Source organism: Pseudorca crassidens, chromosome 1 (assembly GCF_039906515.1).
Source record: "Pseudorca crassidens isolate mPseCra1 chromosome 1, mPseCra1.hap1, whole genome shotgun sequence".
Lineage (NCBI taxonomy): Eukaryota > Metazoa > Chordata > Mammalia > Artiodactyla > Delphinidae > Pseudorca > Pseudorca crassidens.
In genome coordinates, this window is record NC_090296.1 from 77,775,079 (window position 1) to 77,796,321 (window position 21,243).

General features: G+C 44.8%; 1 protein-coding gene across 6 annotated transcripts in view; it reads right to left on the minus strand.

Moving 5' to 3' along the window:
• The window catches only part of RYR3 (ryanodine receptor 3), a 553,937-nt gene that overhangs the window by 242,378 nt on the left and 290,316 nt on the right, over positions 1 to 21,243 (minus strand). For all 6 annotated transcript variants that reach the window (XM_067742171.1, XM_067742163.1, XM_067742181.1 and 3 more), the window contains exons 13-18: positions 19,302 to 19,470; positions 17,821 to 17,956; positions 15,594 to 15,689; positions 13,999 to 14,117; positions 8,290 to 8,423; positions 6,230 to 6,471 (exon numbers count right to left, since the gene is read on the minus strand). In XM_067742171.1, the coding sequence (XP_067598272.1) occupies positions 6,230 to 6,471; positions 8,290 to 8,423; positions 13,999 to 14,117; positions 15,594 to 15,689; positions 17,821 to 17,956; positions 19,302 to 19,470 (896 nt within the window). The remainder of the gene's footprint in view (positions 1 to 6,229; positions 6,472 to 8,289; positions 8,424 to 13,998; positions 14,118 to 15,593; positions 15,690 to 17,820; positions 17,957 to 19,301; positions 19,471 to 21,243) is intronic.

Genomic DNA, 21,243 nt, shown 5'->3' on the forward strand with positions numbered 1-21,243 from the left:
GACTGACAGGGTTGAATTGTGACTCCAGGGCCCTCTCGTCCCACCCTCTCACAATTCACTGTTGGTTTTTGTGCCAGTCTGAGCCTTAGCCAGTAAAGATGAAGCGCACCCTTCATGGGGGATGCTCTTCACACAGCACTGCTTTGATGCCACCTGAGACCGAGTTCTGAGCTTTACTTAGCCTTCAATACGCCAGAGCACCAAGAGCCTTACTGAGGAAGGATGGCTGGGAGTATCTCTCCTGTCCAGTCTGCTCTCTCATTTGAAAACCACCACCAGAACGAGAAGTTATGTCCTTGTGGTGAAGGACACTGTCTTTTAGCTCCCGTATTCTAAGAGACTGGTGCCTAGTAGAAGTTGCTGCTGGAACATTTGCTAAGAGCATCCACAGGCAAATCAAAATCATAGTCTGAGCCTTTTTTTTTTTTTTTTGCAGGACGCAGGCCTCTCACTGTTGTGGCCTCTCCCGTTCTGCAGCACAGGCTGTGGACGCATAGGCTCAGCGGCCATGGCTCACGGGCCCAGCCGCTCCGCGGCACGCGGGATCTTCCCGGACCCGGGGCACGAACCCGTGTCCCCTGCATCGGCAGGCGGACTCTCAACCACTGCGCCACCAGGGAAGCCCTATTGTGAGTTTTGAATGAACTATTCCATAGAGAGTAACTGGAAGAGCCTGACACATTGCAAACCACAATAAATGCTATTACTCTTGCTTTTATAACTCCAGACTTGTTAATTACTAGGCTAACAGTAGATAAGCTTACCCGAACATTGTAGGGGTAGTATGTCCTTTATAATATTAGGTAAAAATAACAATATGGAGAATCATAGCATTGAGGGCTGAGTCTAGGAAAGTGATTTGAAAATTGAGTTACTGAAACCAATAAATCCCTTTATTGAAAGACTGTGCTCAAAAACTGTCACTTTCAAATACATTTACGATGTATTTGACGCTTTTAGCACAACCAATAGAAATGTGATGCTGTAGAAAGGAAAAGTAAACATGTCACAGTTTTTCTAAATTGCCTCAACTGCTTTTCCAGATATTAGGAACTCTGAGTAATCATCGGACCACCTACTGAGACAGTCTGGGAAGTCTTGTGGCCTCTGCTACTAGTTTCTTCTGCTAGTCTGAAGAAACCTCCCCTGACTTAGAGGCTCAGGACCACCTGAAGGTCCCAGGAAGCTTGGAAAGGCTGTTCCAAGCCTAGCATTTTTAAGATAAAGGGAAAAGCCACTTTATCATATGCCGTACATCTTCTAATGAACCCAAGGGTGTAACACTGAGGGATTTCATCTCTCCTGATGAGTAACGTAGACAATTGGAAACACTGTCGCTCAGCATTTCCATCGCCCCACGCACCGCAGAGTTTGGCATTATAACGTAAACACAAATATTCAGGCAATTGGAAAGCGAGAAGATCCAAATACATAAAAATGCTGGTGTTCTACAGCTACTCCTTGACCCCTCTCCACACAGCGCTAGGGTTGGAAAAGTCCAAGTCACAGTAGGGTGTGTTTTGATAGATGAACCGATACCCTGGAGCTCATCTTAGTAGGGAGATACGTAAAGACCCTCTCATCCAAGTTTGACTGTAGAGCTAATTTTTCCTCATGAGTCAGAAGTTCTAAGAAATCAGGAAATACAATTTCATTCCATTCATTTACTTTCTGTATCACTTATCTCTTGGGAAGGTGAATTCCTTTGCTTATTCCAATTCTGCAAGGGAAAAAGTTGCAAAAAGGGAAGGGTAGGTGTGATTTCCTCCTGTGAAATTGCTCCCTAACCAGTGACGTACTATATAGGCTGCCCTGAGCCAAATTCACCCCCGACTGCAGTTCTGAGAGGCTACGTATGTAAAGGCTACATCAGGAGGGAGAAAATGATGATAAGAAAAGAGCCATTCCTCCGAAAGGAGAATAACAGTGGCTGGCCTGACTCAGGAGTCTGTAGGGAGGGCTGGGCAGGGCTGAGATGGGGGATATTTGTACAGCTGTGCTTGAAAGTGACTTCATAGGCTCTGGTGGCTAAAAAGACTGATTAAGGCTGCCCTCCCCCTACCCAGAGAAAAAGCTCATTCATATTCCCAGGATGTCACTTTAAAACTTCCTTTCCCATTCAGCATGGAACCTGGGATCTTTTCCCCCTCAGGATGGGGCTAATCTCATGATCTTGACTGAGAAACTCTGGACTTGGTCCTTATGATGATGGTTGACTTCATAGACACTGAAGGAAGGGAAATCATATTTACTTTGCATCTAGTGTGTGTCAAAAAATCCACATCCCTCGTTTCATTTAAATTTCCTAAGAGCCTTGTATCATCTTCATTTTGTCTGAGGAAACCAAGTCTCTGAAACCAAGTCTTTTTGCCTGGTTAAAAAAACCCAAATAAGTGAAGAGCTGGGATTCAAACCCAGGCATACCTCCAAAGCCATGCTGTTCCTTCTTGAACTTCTCTACTGACAAAGTGTTAAGGGCTCTGCCATTCTTTCCAACTTCGGCAACATCCTCTGTGCTTTAATAAGTAGTTAATGACCAGTTCAAGGCAGTGGCTTAATTTGTGCACATAGATAAGTTTAAAGGTAACGGACCATCCATGTTCCTGCAAATGGCATTATTTTGTTCTTTTTAATGGCTGAGTAATATTCCATTGTATATATGTACCACACCTTCTTTATCCATTCCTGTTGATGGACATTTAGGTTGCTTCCATGTCCTGGCTATTGTAAATAGTGCTTCAGTGAACACTGGGGTGCATGTATCTGTTCCAATTATGGTTTTCTCCGAGTATACGCCCAGGAGTGGGATTGCTGGGTCATATGGTAGTTCTATTTTTAGTTTTTTAAGGAACCTCCATACTGTTCTCCACAGTGGCTGTATCAATTTACATTCCCACCAACAGTGCAGGTGGGTTCCTTCTCTCCACACCCTCTCCAGCATTTATTGTTTGTAGATTTTTTCATGATGGCCATTCTGACCCATGTGAGGTGATACCTCATTGTAGTTTTGATTTGCATTTCTCTAATAATTAGTGATGTTGAACATTTTTTCATGTGCTTTTTTGGCCACCTGTATGCCTTCTTTGGAGAAATGTCTATTTAGATCTTCCACCCATGTTTTGATTGGGTTGTTTGTTTTGATATTGAGCTGCATGAGTTTTTTGTATACTTTGGAGATTAACCCCTTGTCTGTTGCTTTGTTTGCAAATATTTTCTCCCATTTCTAGAGACTGTCATACTGAGTGAAGTAAGTCAGACAGAGAGAGACAAATATCATATGATAACACTTATATGTGGAATCTACAAAAATGGGTATAAATGAACTTATTTACAAAACAGAAGTAGAGTCACAGATGTAGAAAACAAATTTATGGTTACCAGGGGATAAGGGGGGGAGGAATAAATTGGGAGATTGGGATTGACATATACACACTACTATACATAAAATAGATAACTAATAAGGACCTTCTGTATAGCACAGGGAACTCTACTCAATACTCTGTAATGGTCTATATGGAAAAAGAATCTTAAAAAAAAAAAGAGTGGATATATGTATATGTATAATTGATTCACCTTGCTGTACACCTGACACTAACACAACACTGTAAATAATAAATAAATAAAAAAATAATAAAGGTAATGGACCTGGGCATTTACATCTCAAGGAAAAGAAGAAAAATTGTCAGACCAGTTTCCACTCTCTCTCCCTAGCCACCCTCCATTCCCTCCTGTAGTAAGTTAGAGCGTCACTTCACTTCATTTCTACATCAGACAATTAGCCTTTCATCAGATAGTCCAGAATTCACTGCTGTCCTGGTAGAAGCCATTAACAGAAACCTTATATCTTCTGCTGGAGCACACGATGACATATCCATCTGTAGTGCCTTCTGCTAGATATATATGTTCCCTGTGTGCTGCTTGGAGAATTCAGAATGATGCCCAAACCCAAGGAAGCTTTGTGTTTTAGTGAGCATGAAAGGTGCCAATTTTGTAGATGCTGGTTTCTCTACATCTCACCAGATGCTGAAGGCTGAGGGGTGAAGTCCCCCAAATGCACCTATACGGAGTTATATTACTATGTGAATAATGTTCGGAGAGCCACAGTCAACTTTTGAAAAACTGAATCCCAAGCCCCCTTCCCCTGTATTTCCACTCAGATGAGCCCTTGCTAGTAATGACTGTGTGGGCTCAGCACATCTGGCTTCCTGGTCTTGAGCGGACAAGAGGAAAGAAGGGAACACTGTACACTCCTGGGCACCGTCCACTCCTGGAACAATACACAACTGGATGGATGTCCACGTCCTGAAATGCACTGACAGCAGCCCTTTCTGGATGCACAACGAGTGGGTCGTCTGTCTCCTGACTCACTGATGTATTTATTCTGCAGACTTTACAAAGGGATATGCCACGGAGGGGCACGGAGGGCTGCGAAATCTAGAAAAGATGGAGTAAGTGTTTTCCTTTGAGAATGGTTAGTTTCTCTTTGAAACTAGGGGCCATTTTGCTTCATCCAAGGGTCTTGGTGACTTCGTATTTCCTTAACCAATCCAGAGTTCTTGTTAGGTGCAGCCTGGGATCCAGAGAATATGCTTGGCTCATAGTGAGGACAGGGCAGGAGCTGAGTGGCAACCAGCAGGCAGGAGGTAATGATTTTCTCACCTCAATCCCACTCGTTCCCCCACAGATTCAATTTTATCAAACTCAGGAGCTGTAGATGTGTGTGAGCATAAGGACTCCTTCTTTTCAAATCACTTCCCCGGAGACAACTTCCTGAGAGCCTTATGCCATCTGATGATAATCTAAGCTAAAGGCTACTATGACCGTACCACCACGGAAACAGTGGCTCTACGACGGGGCTCTGAGAACCAAGAGGAGAAGATCCATCCCCACCCCCCATGAAAATGGAACCAGGGAAGGTCAAGCTGGGAGGATATGAGAACAAGACTGCCATTCCCCTCTAACCCATCATCCTGCCCTTTTGTACCCACTTTTGTCTGTACCACACTGTCCCCTGGGACACACAAAAACAGACACAGACAATTTCTTCCCATAAATGATCCCAGATAAAGAAGTACCTAAATAAATAGGTTTACACCATTCCTAAAAGTTAAAAAATGTTTATACTGAATATAAAACAGCACAAAATTACAAAAAAAACCCATACTGATCAATTGAAAGTAAAGACCAACTATAAGAAACATGTGACCAGGACCTGAGCTACTGGTTTTAGCTGGAAGCTAAGGGAAGAAGGAAAACATGATGGATAATGTAGTTCTCAGATACAAAAGAAAATACATAGTTTTGCCCTGTGGAGACAAACTTTTCCCTGGTACTGGATTTAAGGAGAAATGTGTGTCCTGGCTCCTTATGTAAGAGGCATGCAGCACAACGCTTACCTAAGGAATTTCTATAAGGGACACAGTGTCTCCAGTTGCAGTTTTACAAAAGGTACAGATAAGACACACTGTGGACAACAGATGGGAGGAGTAGAGCTTCTGCTGTGGGCGAAAGCCTGAGGGTTAGTTTTCCATTTTCACCCAGGCAGAAGCCAACCCATTTGTCCACAGGCACAGGCCATGGACATGCTTTGGGGAAGGCATCAATGTCTATATAAAAAAAGGAAGCTTTGAATTCCTTTAAGAGATTAGCATCTACTGTGTGTCAGGCACAGACCCAGACACCTTACAAAGTGTATCATGAAGCAATATGTTGCATCGACAGAATGACGGACTTGTAGTCAGATGTGGATCCGTCCCAGCGTGATTGGGAGTAAGTTAATTAAACATCTTTGTACTCAGTTTCCATGTCTGTGACATGAGATCAATATTATCCACCTTAGGGAGTCACTGTAAGAATGAAATGAGAGAAAAAATGTACAAAAGATATGTAGCCTACTGCCCAGTAAGTAAATGCTCAGTCTTTTTCTCCTTCCCTGTTTACCCATATAATCTTGACAAGTCTATGCAATTAGGATTGTACAGAAGCAGACACTGAGCTTGAGAAAAGTTAAGTAATCTGTACTAGACCATGCAGCTGAAGTACCAGACTCATGGTTTAAATGCAGGACAGTCTCATTTCAGATGTGATGCTCTTCCTGCTTAACCACCTAATTAGTTGAGACTTGAGTCTATATCATTTCAACAAGAAGTGACCATCTCAGTTTGAACAATTTGAGCATCAGTCATCCTCAGGAAGAGATAAGGGGCCAAAGCTTTGGCAAGGTGCTCACCTGACCAAAGGTGAAGTCCATCAAAGCCGTAGGAGTACAGGTCATCACCAACACCGTTGCCCCCCCATCCTTCTCCGCCTCCGGGGTATGGGGCATAGCCTGAGGAAGAGGCCCAGCCCACCCGCAGGTGTGTGGGCTCTGCTGTGAGGAAGGGGTCCACCTGGTCGATGATTAGCTCGAAGTACCACTTCTTGTACTGTGCTGAGCCCTCAGCGACTCCCAGGAAGATGTTTGGCCGAATACTGAAATTAAACATGGGACAGGTGGCATCAACAGACTCTTAAGAAGTAAAAAAAGCAAATTGAACGAGACCATAGGAAGCATCGGCCCATGTAAACCAAGGGCAAGAGCAATTTTGTGATTTTTATCTTGTTCTAAAGTACAAAAAGCTTCGAGCCTCCAACACTGGATCAAGTTCTTAGTGGGAGGTGTCAGGACAACATTAATTCCCTTATAAAATATAAAGGATATCTCTTCAAATATTCTATTCAAGGCAACCAACATTTACGGAGTGCCATCCACAGGTAAAGATGATGAACACATCATACAGAGTTGTATGATTACAGACCCTTGTTTCTTCTCTAAGTGAAAGAACCGACTTACTCAAGTTCCATCTTCTGGTAAATTGGTTTAAGGACCCCCAAACCATTTTCATAGCATCAGCTTTTCCCCCTAGGCCTTATTAATAACAATGGCCTCTTGAAAGCATTAAGAAGTCACTATTAGAAATAAGACAGAGAAAGAGAAATACTGCATGGTATTAATTACCTGTGGAATCTAAAAAAAAAAAGAAAAAGAAAAAAAAAGAAAAAGTCCAACTCCTAGAAAGAGCAGAAAAGTGGTTTCCAGAGAGCAAGGGTAGGGTTGGGGGGATAGCGAGAGATTGGTAAAAGGGCACAAACGTTCACTTATAAGATGAATAAAGTCTGAGGCTTTAACATCGTGACTATAGTTGATAACACTGTATTGTATAGTTGAAATTCACTAAGAGAGTAGAACTCACACGTTCTCATTAAAAAAAAAAAAGGTAAATGTGTGAGGTGCTGGATGTGTTAATTAACTCGATGGGGAGAATCCTTTCACAAGGTATATGTGTACCAAACCATCACATCGTATATTTTAAATATCTTACACTTCTGTTCGTCAATTATACCTCAATAAAGCTAAAAAAAAATTCAAGCTTGATGACAAAAAAGGTGGAGGGGGTGTGTGGAGACATCACTATTAGGCAACTTTGTTAAGGGATAGAGGTTTGAATGTATCCAGCAGAAATGGTTAAAAAGCTTGGCACAAACTACTTGGAGTTGTCCTGGTTGGAATCCTACTCTTAGAGGTCCACTGGCCTGGGCTGGGGCTATGTCAGTTTTGGGTTCACAGGGGAAAAACGAGACTGGTACGCAGCAGAAAGTCTGTGTGATGCCTGCAGTCCAGAGCCTGCTCTACACTTCTGAGGGGAGGTTCTTTTATCACGTTGCAGGGTAGAGAGCGGGCCTAGATGGAAAGTTGCTGAAGTTGGTCCCTAGTCCGGGCCCAGTGAGTTCATGACTCCCATGTGGCCGCATGTATGGACCAGTAGGCCAGGGTTCTGCATGGGCCCGTGAACTTCATCCTGGCCTTCACAGATGGCCCTGGGGTAAACGGCCATGTGCCAGAGGACACAAGAAATCATGGTCTCAACATGGGACATCCACTCTATTAAAAGATTTTTAGAAAAAAGTGTTGGTACAGCAAAATAAAAATAAATACGTTAGGAAGAAGGTATAAGAGATGCATTAATGTTTAATATAAAACATGGTAGACCCCTCTCTCAAGGCCAAATTCTTTAGCCCTCAGATGGTATATTTACTCTACCTTTGGCTGCTTTACAGGAGAAGTTTGAGAAACTCAGCTGAAGGGATTGGAGTACAAGGCCCTGAAAAAGTACACATTTGCCTGGTCTCATCTTACGCGGCTGCATCAGCACAGAAATGATGGGCAGGTGGCTTTGGAGTTGAGATCAGCCCTCTTCCTTTCCTTTCTGGGGACAAGATGGGCATTTGGAATGACGGTGGTGGCCTTACCTTGTCACATCGTTAATGAGCCGCGTCTGCAGGAGCAGGTTTCTCTGGGGCAGCAAGTTGTCACAGATCAGATTCTGGTTGGCTCTCACTGCGACCCCATTGCAGAGACAGAGGGAACACAGCACATCCAGAACCTGCAGCAGGACACACGCCGCCAGACCTTAGGACCCCTGGGAGGGCACAGCAGGCAGGACCTGATGGCCACAGCACACGAAGGAAGCAGGTCTCGTGAAGGTGGGGGCCAGGTGACAGGTGCGAGGACCTGTTTAGAGTCAAGAAAGCTGCACCTGTCTCACCAGGCATGAGTGAGGGATGCCCGGGAGCCTGCTGCCCCTCGGGAAAATGAGGCTGGGCTTCTTTCTAACTGCTCTGCCCTAGTCTTGTGCCCCATCCCTCCAAACTAGGCATGGCACCTGTGGTCACTGTTCTGTTAAAGTGGGTCAGAGTCTGAGCTCTGAAGACAGCCTGTCTAGGTTAATATCCCAGCCAGGGCCAGGACTAGGGAGAGGTGAGTCATCTAGGGCACAAAACCCAGGCACAACTTCCTCTCAGGGTAGGTGCTAGAAGGCCCTCTGTGGGCCTCAAGCTGACACTTGTGCTCCTGCCTGGCCCTGGGGGCCCTCTGCAGAAGATCAGTGGGCATTCATACAGTGCTTCCTGAAACACACTGCGATTCCCATTTGGCTACGGTCCCTTGCTCAGAGCAGGCTTGGGACTCACGTGGGTGGGGTAGACAGGAGAGCAGGGCAGATTCCGAGTCTTGGGTCTCTTGCTGTGATATTATCAAAGTTCACTAAGATACCCTTATATTCCTAGAAATCCCGATTCAGAAACGTTTCACCTACCGTTTCTCCCCCTTAGAGTGAGAGCAAACCACAAGAGCAAGCAAACCAGGCAGCCCCTGAATCTACCAGACCCGTCGTCGTGCGCTGTCCCTAATCCACATCGTTCTCCAGCCACCTGGGAAGTGGGAAGAGCCTCTGGCTGCTTCCGCCACGTGCTGGCCTGTCTGCCCCGCCTCCTTGTCCTGCGTCCTCATTCATACAGATTTTGTGTTCCTATTGTGGCAGAGCAAGCTGCTGGGCCAGGCACTCTCCTCCCTCTCCCCGCTACGGGGAGGACTGTGCAAACAACAGTGGCTAAATAACGGCCAGGACTGTGGCAGGCTGGGCTGACAGGGAGGGGGCAGCCGCAGTTCAGTCTCACAAAGTGACCACCGAAGACTCAATGCTTGGTGGGGTTGGATGGCTTCAGGTTGTTGATGGCATTTGTATCCGTAATTCTCACAAACTAATTTTCTACCTGACTCCCTGCATGTCAATTTCATTCCAGATAAATACAAAGTACAATTACGGGACAAGCAGAAAAGAACCCCAAAGGCAGTTTTACGGAGGATTCTCACCATTACCACTCCGTGAAACATATTGACTGTGGCACTGGAAATCCAGAGGATAATTTCCCACTCTAAGAAAAGAGCCATAGATGGCCAGGAAATTAAATACTTATCATCCAGCCTATCACACATTTTCATCTGTTTTGCCTTGGAGTGACAGCTGTAGGAGCCTTGCTGTCACAGCCGGAAGAAAAGCAGAGCTTAATCCACATACAATAGGAACAGTGAGAAGAAAAAAGCCTCGGTGAAAAGCGCACAGACTAAGGGAGTAGTATGTCGCCTACAAATAAATGATGCCATAAAGAATGTGCTGACATCGTTCAGGCTTTGTTTTAGAAGGCATTTCTTTGGGTAAAATGGGAAATAGGGGCAAACTCCCTTTTCTGAAAAAGTTTAAATGGGTTCTTTTAAAAGTGAAGGGTGCCGGCAATTCCGCTCCTGGGCATATACCTGCAGAAAACCATAATTCAAAAAGATACATGCACCCCGATGTCCACTGCAGTGTTGTTTACAATAGCCAGGACATGGAAGCAACCTAAATGTCCATCGACAGAGGAATGGATAAGAAGATGTGATACGTATATACAATGGAATATTACTCAGCCATAAAAAAGAATGAAATAATGTCATTTGCAGCAACATGGATGGACACAGAGATGACATACTAAGTGAAGTAAGTCAGACAGAGAAAGACAAATATCATATGATATGACTCATATGTGAAAACTGATTTTTTAAAAATGATATAAATGAACTTATTTACAAGACAGAAACAGACTCACAGATTTCAAACACAAATTTATGGTTACCAAAGGGGAAACGCAGAGAAGGGGATAAATTAGGAGCTTGGGATTAACACCCACACGCTACTATATAAAAAATAGATAACCGACAAGGACCTACTGCACAGCACAGGGAACTCCACCCAATATACTGTAATAACCTATATGGGAAAAGAAACTGAAAAAGAATGAATATGCGTATACGTGTAACTGAATCACTTTCTGTACACCTGAAACGGACACAACATTGTTAATCAACTATACTCCAATAAAATTTTTTAAAAAGTGAAGGGAGTATAGATGGGCCAGTCCACGTGGGGGACATGCACACAGTGCTAGGGGTCATCTGTACTTTCTGACAGAGAGGGAGCATCCCAGTGACCTCTGGGATGAGTGGCTGGCTGTGGCAGGTACTGCCCAGTGGTCACCAGACTCTGCCTTCTTGTCCTGAGCAGAGAGGCTACATTTCCCAGCCTCCCTTGCAGTTCTGTGGGGTCATGTGACTGAGTTCTGCCCAGTGGAAAGTGGTGGATGTGATGTACACTGCTTTCAGGCCTAGCCCCTACCCTCCCTCTCTCTTTCCAGCTGGATGTGGAGATCCAAGGAAGGATTACAAATCCCAAGGGTCTCCTTACTGGGATCCAGCAGCGCTGGCCTCACCTAGGAGCTTGCCAGAAGTACAGATGCTCAGACCTACCCCCGGACTTACCAGATCAGAGCCTTCATTTTATCACGATTCCCAAGAGATTCATAAGCACATGACAGTCTGTGAAGTCCTGTCCTGGGGGACAGTGGGGCCGCTACACAGAAGGAGCCTGTGTTTCTGAACGACCACACAGCACGGTGCCCTCCCACTGGCCGGCCTCAGACAATGACTTCACTGTGAGAATTTGGGGCTGTCTGTCTTAGGCATCAGCCTCCTCTAATCTGTACACTGGCCCAACTTGAGAATTTCCCTGGCCCACTTTGTGGATTCATTTGCTACTTAGTTGTAATCATTTTCATCAAAGACACCACATTTCATCTAAGATCCTCTCTTGTGCTTTTAATCTCCATTAGTCACTACCCCAGACACAGGCTCCTGGGGGAATTCTGCTTTAAAGGTAAGAACTAGGTATTGTACATCCATGGACATAACATTTGGCTGTTGCAGTTTTGTCCTCAGACTTATCTATAAAAACAATTTTTAAAAATGCAAAATGTACTTAATTCTGTGAACTTTTGGTCAAGTTGTATATTTGAGAAATGAGTGCTTTGCTGCCCCTGAGGAACAGATTCTGTTCTCGCTGTGGATGCACGAACTGGGTGGTTGGGAACGCGTCTACATTGGCTGCCTGGGAACTCAGAGGTGATTTTATGGAGCTACTGTAGCAGGTCTGTGGGGGTTAATGGTTTGCTTCCCTGTGCTCTCTTCTGAACCGCCCCCTCCTGCCCCAAATCCCCACCCCGGGTTAACTTTTCAGGTCTGATTTATACCTTCTCAGGACCAATGATATTACTACTTTACCATGTATGTTTCTCACAGGTGGCTCCAAATCCTTGTGAAACAAAGAAGATAATAAAACATATTAATCTGTGATAACAGTGAGCAGGTTTGGAGTAAGGTAGGTTGTGCTGGGGGACAAGTGAAAAGGGCATAGTTTGCTTTTATTATTACATGCTTACTCCATGGAAAAATTAGAGGGTAACTGTTATAATTTTCAGTAATTGTTCTTTTTACCCAATAACATTGGCGCTACCAACATAGTAAGTGTGTTTCTTACTACTAATAGCCATCTGTTGGATGAGATGAGACTTGTACGTATATATGAGCTACCAGCCAATCATTCAAGATGAGACAGGAGTAGATTCTGGCCCTACGCATCCATTCCTCTAATTCATTCATCACACCTTCAACAAACATGGATTAAATGCCTGTCGTGTATAACGTATGAGCTGGGCACTATGCGGTTTACAAGGTCCCTGCTGTAAAGGAACTGAATCTCTGAGAGAAGTATACATGTAATATAAGGAAAGGCAGAGTGAAAACACCATGTAACAGTGTGCACAGTTGTACAAGGATTGAGGAGAGGAGATCATATCCAACTGGGATTCAGAAAAAGCTTCATGGAGGGGGTGGCATCTGAACTAAGTTTTGAAGACAGATACAGTTTTGACGGTTTCTGGAAAAGCTGAAAGAAGCCATCGCAAAGCTGGTTATTTACTAAGTGTGCTCTGACCGTAAAGCAGCCCTGGGAGCGACGAAACGAGGGCATCCTGTCTAAGGGCTCCTCTTGACATGCGCCCATAGCTCGTGGCTCAGGCCACAGGTTACTCGGGTGCTCATCAATTACCCTCATTACACCTTGCAGACAGGAAGGAACATGTTGGAACGTAGCGAAGCTGGGCTGAAGCAGGGGCCTCAGGCCTGCTTTTGATTTACCACATTTGGGAAAGCAATGACAGCCCCCAGATATTTCTTTTTGTTCTTTGCCAGGCAATTTCACAGACGCTAAGGACCACAGCTCTTTTTTGTTGTTTCCTAAGGATGATACATGTCACCCAAGCAGTGCTACGGAGGCCTGTTCTCCTGGACCGCCTGAGACACGTCTCCGATGTGCAGCGCCCCCATCTGATGGTGAGCAGAGAGGGCCAGTGACCACGCTGGGTTCTCTCCCCTCCACATGAGCCCAGCGGCCATCCCTCACATCCAATTATGCCATTTGCTCTTGAAATGCACCCCCTCAGCCTCAGAGTACCTGCCTGCTCGCTAACAAGTCATCACGGCAACCCCCATATATGGGGCAGATGTCGAAGGGTCAGGATAAGACATATTTTAATAGACTTTCCCGAGATCATTGTGGCTTAGAGATATAATGTCATAACAGTGGAGATGTTAGAACTTTAAGAGACCTCAGAAATACTTGATATAGCATTCCACCTTCATAAGTGAGCTGGCGATGGCTCCGTTTTACGGCTGAAATGACTGGGGCGCAAGGTCACACACCTGTTTTGTATCAGAGGGAGGGCCCCACAGCTCGCCCCCTCCGGCTTGTTCACGCAGATCCACTTACTTCACCTGGTTTGACTCACGGCAAGTCTGATTTCATTTAAGAACATGCCATGTTGCCAAGACTTTCTGCATTATTCTAAATCTGATTTCTGTACAGCTTCTTTACAAAGCTTGGTATTAGCTGTTTCACTACTAAGGCTCTTGGACCCGAGGGTGGGCGCGAATCCTGCAGCTGGCCTTGTATGGGCTTGAGCACCCCACACACAGCCAGCTGTGGGTTAAGGGGTAATGATGAGCCAGGCTCGGGAAGCTGGTGGAAACTGAGGGGACCACCCAAGACCCAGCGTGACTGGCTCGGAGTGTGCTCCTAGGGAGGAAGGGTCCTTCAGGACCTCAGTTTCCAAAGGTAGTATCATTATTATTATTTTAAATCAAAGCCAAGAAAGAGAGCAGTCAACATCCTCTCAGTAACACAGAACACTTATTAAACGGCAGAAAGGGAAAAGCCAGGTAAAGTTAATCACCGTTCTTTCTATACCCACCTTGTGATTTCGCCCGTGCTTATCCAACAGGGAGATGATTGACTTGATGTGGCCTTCCGCTATCAGGTTTAAGGCTTCTGGGCTTTCAATCAGGATGCAGTGCAAAACTTCCAAGATACCTACGCGAATACCACAAAAACCATTTGGACGTTAAATAACCTGCAGAGCTGACTATAATTAGAAACCTGAGGGTGAAAGGACCATCCTGAGTGAACAGAGTATCATCATTTCTTTGACTCTATTAAATACTTCCAGCCAGAAGAAAAATGCAGCCACCTCGGATGGCTCACTTCAGGAGCCCCTGAGGTCAACCAGTCTGTAATTCAGAAGTGAGTTTATTCATCACTAACCCCATCTCCCTCTTCCTGGACAAAGCCAGGATCCTTCTGTGTAGAGAAGCAGCTTTAAAAGAGAATTCTTAATTTGATCAAACCAAACAATACTTAATTTAAAAACAGATAGAAAATGGGATACTTAGGTTACTATAAATTCTAAAGGCCATTCAAGTAATTTAGAAAATAGTCTGAGTGTTCCTTGAATAAGAATTTTTCTAGGAATCATCCCAGAATTTTATTTTAGATGCACTGGTATGTCAGTAAACTATAAGCTCACAAATAAAGGCTATTTGGCTTTGTGCCCTTTCCTGGGCCCACTGGATGGTTTTCTGTATTAAGTGAAGGTTGAAGAAAAACTAACAGGTGCCCTTGCAGCCTAGCACCTACAGGGTTAACACCGGAGTGGAAATGCATGGGAAGTAGTTGGCCAATATCTTTATTGGTTGTATTGAGAAGATTCCTCTTGATTCTGTTTCTTTCAAGGTTTTCATAAATTACCCTAAAATGTAGTCTGGCCCATGGGTGGAGGCACTGAAGAAAACAGAGGTTTTGGAAGAAGACATATGTAGGTGGATGGTCCTGGAGGAGCCTTGCCTTGGCCTGTCCAAGCTCCTGCCATCTCTAGACGATGAAAAGAGCATTAAAAACCTTTTAGCTTCCCAGATGGGGGTGCACACCTTTCACGTTCTCTCATCTCTGAGGAAGCAAACTGCAGAGCCTCAGGGCATGGTCACTTACCAACGATGACCACTCTTCTTTACTCAAATTCTCTGGGAGTCACCACAAAGGGCTCCAGATAGGATGTTAAGGGTGATTCAGGGGGTATGAGGATTTATCATTTCCTCTAAGTTCTTGGTCATCCTTCAGACCTGCTTCTAACCAAAGAGTTGAGAGCACTACGTCCAGACAGGGTTTAGAAACCCAGAGAATAACAGTCCAAGTAGCATTTAGAAGGGGACCAGCACCCTGGGGTGGGGAGAGGGCGAGTCCAGAACCCAGAGGGTGGAGATGAAGGCAAAAAGTGAAAAATGAAACAGAAAAGGAAAGATATTTGAGGCATGGGTTCAAGTTGTTCAATAAAGTTATAAGAGTGCCAGGAAAATTTAGGACTTTATATTTCTTTTCGTTGAAGCAATTATTGAGGATTGCTTGCAATCCAGTGGAAAAAAGAATTGTTCAGAGATTCGACTTTGTTTTCTTTTTTTTAACAGAAATTGAAAAACCCCACCTTCTCCAGTTATGTTTCCTATCACATCTTACCTGAGGAAGATTCTAGTCTGTCCAATTTGCTGATTAGCCAATCAAGGTTATTGGAGAATTGAGCGCAATTGTTTCTGTTTCCACGAATGAGAGCAGCTGTGAACAAGAACACATTTGATCATGCAGGTTAAAGGGCACGGTGATGGGCCTGAGAACTTGGGGTGCTGTTCGATACTCCACCTGCTTAGCAACTAAAAAGCATAGAGTAACACTCTTCCCCTCCCAAGCCCTTTGATACAATCCTGTTTCTACATTTTGGAGAGTAAAATATCTACCATTCACTCGAATATTTTCAGAGATTCTGCTGTGTACCAGGCGTCTGTCTACTTGCTGGGAATAAAGCAGTGGGAATGCGACAACGGATTCCCTGCCTTCGTGAAACAGGAGAGAGAGACAATATACACACAAATTAATAAAATTACTTCAGATGGTGATAAGCAAGAAAATAATATCTGCTTGGTTACTGGCTTAAGAATTCAATTTCCTCTAATGTTTTCTTAAATCGAGCTAGAGACCTGCTATTCTTCAGTGCTAAAGGAAGGCATGCAAATGAACACAACTGAAAAGGCTGGTTAAACTAATAGGCAAGTCATAACAAAACATGAAACTCTAAAATATCTAAAACACATCAGTACATGACAGTGGTTCCCAAAGTGTATCCCTGGAGAGGAATGTCAGTATCACCTGAGAACTTGTTAAAAACACAATTTCTCTGGCCACAATTTCTCTGGCCAGATCTACTGAACCAGAAACTCTGGGGATGGGGCCCAACATCTGTGTTTTAACCAGCCCTCCAGCTGATTCTGGTGCTTGTTCATTATCTGAGGACCACTGGTAGGTGATACTGTAAAGGGAGAGAGAGAATATGCTGTCATTAGATTTCCACCTATCTAGACCAAGTAAACTTCCCTCCATAGGCCTGTACTGTAGATGCAACTCTGGAATAAGTCCACGTAAGTTGACTGGCCCCCAAGTAGCCTGTTCTTCATGCTGTTGGCTTTCAAAGACTGCGGGTTTGACAGATGTTTGTAAGGTACTTGGATAAGGAAATGTCTTCCTCAGGACCTCTGCTTTGTACCTCCACGGTCACTGGAGGGCAGAATTCAGTCTGAGCTCCTACCCCACTTTTCGGGTTGGCCCTAGCAAGGGATTAACCTCGAGGCTCTGGGGTCAGGCTGTCTGGGCTCAAAACAGTTCCATCACTTACAACATGTGTGACCTCAGATAAGTTATGAGCATTTCTGAGCGTCTGTTTCTTCATCAATAATTTGGTACCTACACCTCACAGTGTTGCTCTGTGGATCAAAAAGAGATACTCTACTGCCTGGCATACAGAACTCAACAAATGTTAGCTATTATTGTAATAATGACTACTGAGTTCAAGCCACATCACTACAAAATGTTAGAGTTGGAAGAGACTTTATGAGGTCACTAAATAAAGCGGCAATCGAATCTGCCTGACCCTTGACATGGAGAATGAGTCTAACCTGACTTCTCTGGCCTCCCATCTGGCCTGCTCAGCTTTCCATGGACTTCCTCTCAATGGGGCATTTACATCACAGCGAAGTACTAGAATACTGCCATGTTACCATGGCTGAGCCATTACTGGTGGCCACCTTCTTGCAGAAGCTGATGCTGTCTTCCTCCTGCAGCCTGGCAGCCTGGGCCCATGTGATGGCATCAGTGACAGCAGGCACCGGAAGGTCACCATACACTCATAGTTGTGAAAAGAAAGGCTGCATGCTGGAACATCCCTACTCTTTGCCTTTTTCTTTCCACCAAAATGAAATAAGGAACAGGCCAAAGCAGCAGGAATCATGACGGCTCAACAGGTGGACAGTGAAAGGGCACACAGTCAAGGGTAAACATCCTCAAACTGCAGGTGTCAAAGGTCTAGAACTGGAGGGTACCTGAAACGTATTTTTGTCTTGCTCCCTCATTTTAAAGATGAAGCACTGAGGTTCGGGGAGTGTGACTGTTAAGGGTTTCACAGGTAGTTTTGGCAAAACTGATCGCTATTTGCTTCTACTTGCTGACACCTTGCTGTCTGTTTGGAAAGTACGGTACGCTACCAGTTAACAGAATGAATGGCTGGCTTAGAATCAAATGATTTAACAAAAGCTTCCAAAGAATGAGGCTGGATGACAGCCTCAGCTCGTCCCATGGAAATACCTACAGACCACCCTTGGCCACCTTCCCAGGGAGAGGGCTCTGGGTATGTACTTACCCAGCAATTTGTAGAGGAGGTTCAGGATTTCCTTCCAGGCCATCCCACTCTCCTCCCTGGCAATCCCTGTGAAGTGCGCTATGCTATTGTAGATATTTAAGCGATCAATGCAGTTTAACACAAGGGCCAACATTCCCTGTGAAGGTGAGTTGGGCAAAAAGAAAAAATACTTGATTAAGATCACAGGATCCCTTTTGTTCGTTCCTCTCCGATATCGTTCACCTTTTAAAGCCGATGACGCTAATATGCAAAAAGACCTTCATGGTGCCAGTTTGGATGTTGTTGTTTCCTCCCCCCAAAAAAACATGCATTTTTATGCCTCAGAGACCTAAATAGCATCCATTTGGGGAGTAGCAGCAGTCTCCTCTGACGGGTTTGCTCCCCACGTGTTTAACTCAATCCAAGGACATACTGAGGAAGGCGGAGCATGAATGAGTCTCACAGAAGCCTGCCCTGTGTCAGGTGTGAAATGATTCTGACTCACCCAGAAACAGCCCTGGATATAGGACCTATTTTTCTCTTAGATGCACAAGACATCTCCCCATCCCCTTGAAAAGAGGTGGAATTTACAGACAATAAGACTAAAAGAGGATTTTAAACTACTTCTCAGCTAATTTACAATACCATGCCACCCAGTAAAAATATCGGTGCCCAGCTGTTCTTAAAGAGCAGGAGGGAGGTGTTAAGTGTAGTTTCAGCAGACCTATAAGGCACACAGAATGTTCCCCCAGCCAAAGTCTGCTCACATCAGAAAGCTGGGTAGGGACGGGGTCTACTTCCCATGCCATCAACTTTGGAAACGCCCAAGGGACGAGCCCTGTCCCCAGGAATGGGGGGCTGCAGGAATATGACCATGGCCTTCAAATTAGTGCCAAATCATCACGTCCAAGTTCAGAAAAGGCATGTGACTTGTCTAAGGACACACACAGCCAGGGATGGAGCCAGAACTAGGGCCAGGGTCCCTAGAGCCCCAAGTTAGCATTTCCCCTATATCCGGGCCCCATCCCAAGTGACTTAGAGGCTCAAGTTCGACTTGAGACATAGCAGCATCTGTATCTCTCAAACCAGCTCCTCAGGCATTTCTGATGTGGTGGAACCTCGGCATCTGTATTTTTCCAACAAGTTTCCAGGGTAATTCTGACACCTTCCAAAATGTGGTGATCACAGCCAATGCCATACGCTCATAGCTGAGATTTATGGAAGATGAATTTTGGATACATAGGTGACACTGAGGCTTTAAATTAATCTGGTTTGAACGTGCCAACATACAAGCACGACAATGTTCACTGCTAATGTGCTCAGGGGTGCCTACAGGGAAGGGCGGCTTCCAGGGAATCCTTTTCTTTCCAGCTTCCTCTCTCTCGTTCTCTGTCTCTTTCTTAAACACGTGCATGCATGGAGACAAAGCTAAATTGTAGTCATTGGGGGTACTTTAGCTCTGGACACAAAGAGAATCTCAATTTCTAACGTTTTGGACTTACCTCTTCCTTGAAAAGATTCTGTCTGTTTTTGAGTGAGCGGAGCTTGTTCTGCCTGTCCTCATGCTGCATCTCCTCCTCCGGGGGCTGGAAGTAGGCGATCAAGTCGTGTAAGGTCTGCAGGACCTCTTCTATCGGCAGGGTGACAGGGGCTGCTGTGCGGCTGTTTCCACTAAAACCACAAATATGGACGCGGCTCAGGCGGTGGGTCCCCAGCAGGGCTCTGACAAGTGTCCACTAGGTTCTGGCTCCTCCCTGCCCCACTCTGGGCACACGGACTGCTGCCTGGGCTAGTCGCTGTACAGATGACCACAGATTGTAGTTTGCCGACAAACAGAGCAAAGGGAGAGGACTTCTGATTCAATGTTAAAGCCACTTCATAAATCAAGGGAAATGACCCTTGGCTGTCTGCCATCATTTTTCCTTTTTAAGTGGAAACACGTTTATAAATAATAAATGTATTAACCCATAGCTCTTTTAGACTCTCACACGTTCTAGGAACAGGTTAAGCATTGGCTGGAAGGGGCTTCATCAGTAGATCTCTTCCCCCATCTACATCTTTGTCTTCTGTCTCTCTCCATGCATCTTTGTGATACCTCTGCGTGTGTTTTTCTCTTCATATTTGTGTGTGTGCAGGCACCCCATGTGTTCTGTGTGTGTGCTTCCCCACCCCATTTGTTGATGTCTCCCTTGCTCTCTGTATCTGTCTCTCTCTCCTTCCTCTGTGTGCCCTTCCTCTGTTTATCTGCCTCTCCCCTAGCGTCCCATCTCTCAACATCCTTCCTCTCTGTCTCAACATCCCCATCATCTCCCTCACTTGCTCTGCTGTGTTCCTCCCATCCTGTATGTGTGTCCATCTGACTCCCTCTGTCATAATTTTCCAAACAAATCTTATAATTAAATCCTTTCAACACAGAGAGACCACAAACCTCCACAGATGACAAAATGACCCTTCATTTTCCCATCTCCTTGAGAGGGGGACACCAGTGAGCCTTTCAGAGGCCAAGGCTAAGAAGAGGAAGGGGGAAATGGACCCAGCCCCCGTGGAACTGCATCTGTGGCCCCAGCAGAATGGGAACTGATTCCATGTGTAAATAACATCAGGGTTTTTCCTCGGTGGTCGATTTCTAATGAGCTGTCCTTTCATTTACAGCAGATTCGCTTATATATCAGTCCGGACACATGCTAAGAAAAGATCGTGATCTAGGCCTAAAGCAAAGGCTTACGAACAAGCCCTGAAAACACTCAGGTTATGAGGTAATGATAATTCCATTATTGTATAAAAATGCCAAGTGCACATGATGAGAGAAGAGTGAATTACAGGCAGGAGGTATTTCTCTGCAGTGTGTCCTCTGGCCCATGGCAGGTGCTCAGGAAGTGGTTATTAATGACTCTCCGGGACATTATTGGACACAGAGACAGTGAGGAAGAGAATCCCATGTGGATATGAGGTGAAGGTTTGGGAACAAAAACCCAATCAGAAATGACTCCCCAATTCTAGATTCAGTGAAGAATGAATTCATTTTCCTCAATATTTCTGGTCTAGTTGCAGAGTTTGTTTTTCTCTCTCCCTCTCTTTTTTTTTTCTTTTGAAATATTTTGCATTTACTAGAGATACTCATGCCAGTTTAGAGAAAAGTGTGTTTGTTTCTTCATCTGATAAGAAATGAGGATGAAACAAGAGGTTTGTAGGCATTTCTGTAGCTTGATGGGGCATCGCATTGCTACACAGAGGGTTGGAAAGCCCAGGGACTCAGGCATAAAAAAGAATGAACTTCTGCCATTTACACCAATGTGGATGGACCTTGAGAGTATTATGCTGAGTGAAACAAGTCAGAGAGAGAAAGACAAATATTGTATGATATCACTTATATATGGAATCTAAAAGATAATACAAATGAATGTATATGCAAAACAGACTCACAGATACAGAAAACAAACTTGT